At 47.5% G+C, this 6,658-nt stretch overlaps 1 protein-coding gene across 6 annotated transcripts in view; it reads right to left on the bottom strand.

The window, feature by feature from the left end:
* The window catches only part of HPSE2 (heparanase 2 (inactive)), a gene marked incomplete at its 5' end in the record, with an annotated part of 626,538 nt that overhangs the window by 5,375 nt on the left and 614,505 nt on the right, over nucleotides 1-6,658 (bottom strand). Inside the window, one exon of one of the 6 annotated variants that reach the window (XM_082425205.1) lies at nucleotides 6,391-6,517. The exons of the other annotated variants lie outside the window; for them this stretch is intronic. Coding sequence (XP_082281331.1) covers nucleotides 6,400-6,517 — 118 coding nt within the window. The 3' untranslated portion in view covers nucleotides 6,391-6,399. Of the gene's footprint in view, nucleotides 1-6,390; nucleotides 6,518-6,658 lie in introns of those variants that run through there. 6 annotated transcript variants of the gene reach the window in all.

Below are 6,658 nucleotides of genomic sequence, written 5' to 3'. Positions count from 1 at the left end.
CTACAGTGAGGAAAAACAGCATGGGACTCATTATTGCATTGAAAGGAAGCCATCGCAGCAAAGCCTGGGCAGCCTCAGATTGCCCCCGTCTGCTGACCGTGCCCGGCTGGCTATCACTGACTGATACTTACTCTGCCCAGGCTCTCAGCTGGGTGCTTTGATAACACACTCGAACATCCCAGCAATGCTCTGAGGAAGAAACCGTCCTTGTCCCATTCTACCTAGAGTGCTTAGATGACCTGCCCAAGGCTATACAGCTTGTAGTCCTGGGAGCCAGGATTTGAACACAGGTAGTCTAGTTCCAGAGATACATCATTTGTTTTGACAAGTTAAATGTCTCTGAGGCAGAAGCTGAAAAGTGTCTCATGTCTATTTTTTTTTCTTTAAATCATAATAGCAGTTCAGTTTGAGTCTTCTACCTAAAGAATTTTCTTCTACCTAAAGTGTGGAATAATGCATAGGCTTAAGGTGACTTCAGAAATTCCTATTTAACTGGCATCTTTCATTAGTTTATTTGAGAGATGAGAGAACTGACATTGTGTCACTTGTCTAGGGCAGTTCTGGAGGAGGACAGAGACTTATGTAACAACCTTCCTTTCTCTAATCTGAGCATGAGTTTCCATATCTAATATTTAATAAATGTTTACATCTTAGAGACACAAAGAAGTAGGTGATAAAGCAGGCATTTGTGATCTCAGTTCGCTTGCTTTTATCCTTCCTGTGTATCAGTCATTTTCAGCCCTGAGAAGGACTTAGAGAGCAAAGGGGAATGGCTCACCACCCATCCTAGGCCTGCGGTGCAGAACCCAGACAGTCTCCCAGCTGTTTCTGACGGGGGAGTGACTCGGACGGCCAAGTACCCAGACTGAAGCTCAGTTTTATGGGTCAGTAGAAAAGGCCAGAACCAGGCCACTAGCTGGAAATAAGGCTGTAAGTCACTTGGGAAAATCAGCATTACAGTGATGACTATTTCTGGGCCTTGCCCAGCCTCCAATGTGATAACATTGCAGTGGTATCATCTGAGCTGTGAAGAGAATAAACTGTTAGAAATTGATATAGAGGTCTTGGTTTAGTGTTCCTTCTGTGCTATGAATGACAGGTTTAGAGAGAGATCATTAGACCCCTTGCTCAGTAGAGCCATGAACCCCCAGAGATAAATGCAATGTAGATTGCTCCCAGGGGAGAGCTGGGCAGAGAGACAGCTCCAGGCCCGGCCCGACGTGGATCAGTTTGGGCCAGTCCAGATCTGACAGGCCAGGGGGCAGCCCCCTCTCTTGTTGGTATGACTGAGGAATGAATGAACAAGCAGGGGGCTCCTGGGTAGAGAGCCAGGCCTGCCTCTGGAAGATGTGGAGGTGTGAGAATTGAGATCTAAAGGTCAGTGTTGACCTCACCAAACATGCAAGAACCTTCTGCGACCCTCTCTGGTGAATACAGCGTACTCATTGCAGTGAAGGGCAGGGTGAGGAGAGGGGGTTCAGGTGCAAAAAAAGCCAGGACAGGTCTTCACAGTGTATTTTTATTATTTGGTTCTAGGTGGTGTGAATATCCAACAACCAGACATATGTACTATCAAATACTAGTTCAATAATACTAATTAATCTTTCCAAAGCATACTCAAATTGCCATCACTTGAAAACCTTCAGTGGTCCCTCCTATATATGGAGTTAGGTGCAAGCCCTCCCCCTGAGGAGTTAGGCAACACCCTCTTAGATTCAGATGATCCCAGAGTATTGCCATCTCTGGGTTCTAGGAAGTCAAAACAAAGTGTGAGAAGTAAGCCTTTTCATTTCCATACTAATAACGAGTGGTTATTCTGCAACAGGCTCCATTCTGATTTCCTTATTGGTTGGTTAAAAAGCTGACTCAGGTGTGGTTGGAACCAGGGAGCATGATCGAGATTGTGGACTGATCTCTAATTCCAGGAGCCGGCCACTAACTTCCTAGACGGCTCTGGCAACTCTCTTTACCTCACTTCCCTCAGTTTTGCATCTGTGAGAATATAGGCTATATAGGATGTAGTACGAACGAAATGAAATAAAAAATGTGAAAGTGCTTGGAAAGCATAGTGAGCCATGTAAGTGGGAGATGGTGTTTTTTGTTGTTACTCTTTTCATTGTCATTCTGGGTAGGTAAACTTCTTGGTCCTTGTACTGCGGCACTGACGAGTTTCATGGCTCCTTTCCTAAAGCCCTCTCTTCCCTTGGCTCCTGTGGTAGTGTTCTCTCTCTCTCTCTCTCTGTGTCTCTGTCTCTGTCTCTCTTTCCCTCCGTTTTCCTCCTTCATTTCTGCATGTTGTTTCCTTTTTGGGGGACTGTTCCCTTATACCTGCCTCTCAGATGCTGGGGTTGCTGGTGCTTGGTCCCGGGACCTCTTTGCTTCTCACACTACATACTCCAGCTGGGTGCTGTTACCAACACCCAGGACTTTAATTACTATCTGCATGTCGATGCTTCCCAAACCTGTATCTCAAGGCTGAATCCTTCTTCTGATTTATATATCTCCACTTGGCTGTTCCACAGGAACTTCATAGCCATGTGTCCAAAGTCAAGATCTTCTCCTCAAACTCTGTCCTTTTCTCTGCCTTTCTATCTTTGGGCTGGTACCACCATCTATAAGATTACCTAAGCCAGAAAGCTGCGGTCATCTGGATCTTCTCCCCCAGGTCCCAGGTATGGAGTCGCTAAATCCAACCAATTCTACCTTTAAATATTTTTCAGGTCTGCTTCTTTCTCTCCCTTCGCTGCTATTATTTTAGTTCAGAGTTTGCCCTGTGACCTGTCTCCTTGGCCCTGGCCTTGCCTGCCTCTCCTGTGCTGGCCGCATTGCTGACAGAGCCATCTGCTGCTGTCCCTGCTTCAAACTCTCCAACAGCGCCATCCCTTCCACCTTAATCCGGATGATGAAGCCAAGCCCCGGCCACCTCCCCGTCTCAGATGCTGCCAGTGCCCCTTACTCCAGTGCTGCCTGTGGATCACAGACCTCTGGGGGTGGGCTTGGGCTGAGTAGGCAGTCATTGTAAGGACATCATCAGTATATCATGAACAGATTGTTCCCAATGAAAAACAGTTAAATTTTGCCCATAAATGAGGTAGATCTTTCTCAAATGAAAATGTCAGTAGATCCTGATGGGAATAAAATACACCAGTTCATTTTTTAAAAAAGTAAATATTTTTCAAATGTTAATGCCTGTAGACACTTGGGATTAATAAGACACAAGTTCATTTAAAACTGTTATAAAATTCCTAACAGATTTTTTGGGAGGAAGGGGGCATCATGTGCTTTCTTCGAGCGAGAGGTTTTTAAAGGGACAATTACTGCAGTGTGGGAGGGCTGTGACATTTGTTGCCATTACAAAGGGAGCTCGGAACCTGAGGGCACCTTTGCGCCAGCGTGACCAGAGTAAATGACTTGTAGCTCCACTTTGGTCTGTTGTGTGTGGTGCTCCCTCCACCTGGAGCACAGCCAGTCCTCCTCCTCTGCGGGACTAACCGCCCTGGGTCCCTGCAGAGCCTGCTCTCGTGTTGCCCCCTCCGGGGAACCTTCTTTGACCCCTGGGTTAGGAGCCCCAACTCTGGACTCTCTTGTACCCAAAGCTTACATATAGCCACCTCACTGAATTGTAGGGACTTACCCACTCTGCCTCTCACTGGGCTGTGAGCTTGGTGGGGAAAGGTATAGTGCCTTTCATCCCTAAATACTCAGTGCCTAACCGAGTGCCATAGAATTGGGATGGAATATTTTCTGAACAAGTGAATGGACTTTTGAGGCGCTTTCACATTATTTCTGTTATTCCTGGACTGAGTTTCTCCAGCTCTAAAGAGGCTCCCTGGAGGTTTGCTGAGTGTCTTTACAGATTTCATTAATGTACCAATTACTCTTGCTCTCAGTGGCCCTGGAGATGTTAGATAAGACCTGAATTATCGCTGATTCTCACAGTCACTCACTAGATACCTTATCCCAACTGGACACGTGGCCATTGATCATTGATAGCGTTTTTTCATCCTTAAAAAAGATCTGTATGACCACCTCTTAGCTAAGCCAACATGAGTTAATTTTGTGAGAACTTAAGTCCTCATACATCCTTATCTACAAAGTTCCGTCACTGTTAACGATGGACAGTGTGCTTTACCACCTCCATTCTATTTTTCCTGCTTACATTTTAATTTTAATATTTATCCTATTACCCAGTTAAGTCATATCACACTAAATATTACAATTATCTTCCACTCCTATGCATTGAACAACTTGTAAGTTTGCAAACATAGCATGTTAATGATAAAAATCACTGATTACTGAGCACTGTCTATGCAAAAGGCAGGATGCTGTGATTTATTCTATCACATTTAGTCCTCACAACTACCAACTGAGGCAGGTGTTAGCATCCCTACAGATGAAGACATCAAAGTTTAGAGGGGTCTGAGAGTCACCTAAGTCACATAGCTGGTAAGTGGTAGAGCTGAGATTTGCCCTGCAGCCCCTCACCATAGTCCTATTTGGCCTCCCTTGTGACTGCTAAAAGAGCCCTGTGAGGTACATAGGCAAGTATTATTATTATTATTTTTGTAACTTCACTATTGAGATGAGGTCAGAGAGGTTAGGTGGCCTGGGCAAGGTCACAGAGCTAATAGGTGGCTAAGCTCTGTCTTGGATTCAGGCCTCCTGATACCTGTTTCTACTATTTCATGTTGTTCCCCAATTCCAGATGGCACTCACTAGGATCATGTTTCTTTCTTTGAAAACCTTTCTTATCATATTTTCATCATATTCTGGGACCTCCTTCCTGGCCTGTGACTTTTCAAACCAAATGCTAAATGATCCAGTCTATGTTGAGCTATTTCTCTTAATTCCCTAGCTGCTGAGGGCTTTTAAATTATCCAAATATTAGGACAACTGAGTTTTTATCAGCATCTGTTTTTTCAAGGTCTGAATTGCTTTGTTCCTAAACTTGTTTTCTTTGCATGCTATTTGAAATGGGATTCAGCGTCTCAATTTGGAGTCAAGCCCTCTGCTTCGCAGGTCTCTGTGGGACCCCCTTGGCCGGGTCACCCTCCTTCCCCCACCACCCGTCTACAGTCTCTGGTCTTCATAGCTTGTTATGGTTCTTGCTAGCCATGGATGCTGAAGCAAGCTTTCAGCTGTTCTGAGGTCTCAGGGAAGCAAGTCTAGTGAGCATGCTCTTTGCCAGTCTTGAAGATGCTTTGCTGGTCTCTGGCCCGGCCCTGGCTGGACTTTTGTGGGAGCAGAGGCAAGGGAAGCCCGCGTATTATCAGGAGCAGCCTGGGGAGCTAGTGTCTGGTTTCTGCTGGCATATTTAGGGCCCTGAATGGGACTTAGAGATAACTAGTTCCACCTCAGCCACTTTGAGAAAGTGATTTGCCTTCTGTGAGCTTGGGTTTCTCCATCTGTATGACAGACTAGATGAACCCTAAGATTCTTTCTGGCTGCTACATTTTTCAGGTTGGCTGCCCACAACCTAATAGCTAGCCTGAAGCAGAGTTTAATGCCAAATTCAGAGTGATCCTGTGCAGATAGAAATCTGATCATGACATTCACCTGTCTAAATGCTCAGTAGCTTCCTGCTGATCTTAGAACATTCTCCAAAGTCCTTACAAGACCCCATGAGCGAGGCCATTTACCTCCGTCTGCAGCCCATAGAGGCCCCTGTAGCTGCTGCCCATTGCAGCTCCCCACCACCTCCCACCTCCTTGCGTTCTGTGTTGCGCTTTCTCCAGTCACAATCTCTCTGTTTTTGTACATGTTGTCACTCTCCCTGGAACCTTCTCCGTACTCCATCCCTGCTTCCAGCCTCCTTTGCCCTGCTAACTCCTACCTGTCCTTCAGGTCAGGTGCCCGCAAAGCACTCCCTGTCACCCAGTACTTCTCCTGTCTCTGCACTCGTCACAGCATTGGGATCGCTGACTGCTTGTCAGCCCCTCCCCTGGTCAGGAGGACCATGTGTCCGCCCTGCTCATCTTGCGCTCTCCTGTCCACTAACCCATATATAGCAGGTGCTCAGTAAAAGAAGGATGGGATATAAATACATGGGCAGACGAACTACAATCTGGAAGGAAAAGACACCGCGGTAGGAGGACAGACTTGAGTTAGAGCCCACATCTGAGCATGACGTGTGCAGGCCTAGACATGTCACAGTTGGCTCTGGTCTGGGTTTCTGGATTGTTAAATGCGAGAGAGGGAGGGAGGGAGGGAGGGAAAGCAGGAGTGGGAACAGAAGAGAGGGAGGAAGGAGGAGAGAAGGGAGAAGGTATAATAATCTGAGTAGTGTGGGGCGGGGAGAGTATCAGCTCCCTTTGCTGCTCAATAACCCGCACCACCTCCTGGCTTCGACTCTGGTGCCAGCGTGCTTCCCCGCGCGCCACTAGAGGGCCCCCTTGCTCTTCACAACGGTGCTGAGAGCCCGCGCGACGGCTCCCCAGAAGCGGAGCTCCTGCCTCTGCCCCGCCAGCCTGCTCTCCGGTCCCGGCGAGGCCCGGAGACGTGCGCGGCCCTTGGCCTCCTGGAGCAACAAACCGCAGGATCACTCCAGTCCCGACAGAAACTTCGTTGCGGTGCACTCGGCACCCCCCCGCCCCCGCCATGTGGCTAATATTAAGGAACCGTGCGAGGCCGGGCTGCCATTCCTGCCGGGGGTGCGGCT

The sequence above is a fragment of the Balaenoptera physalus genome (genome assembly GCF_965194825.1).
Source record: "Balaenoptera physalus genome assembly, chromosome: 14".
Taxonomy (NCBI): domain Eukaryota; kingdom Metazoa; phylum Chordata; class Mammalia; order Artiodactyla; family Balaenopteridae; genus Balaenoptera; species Balaenoptera physalus.
The sequence above is the reverse complement of the archived record's forward strand: the minus strand, read 5'-3'. Positions and strand labels throughout refer to the sequence as shown.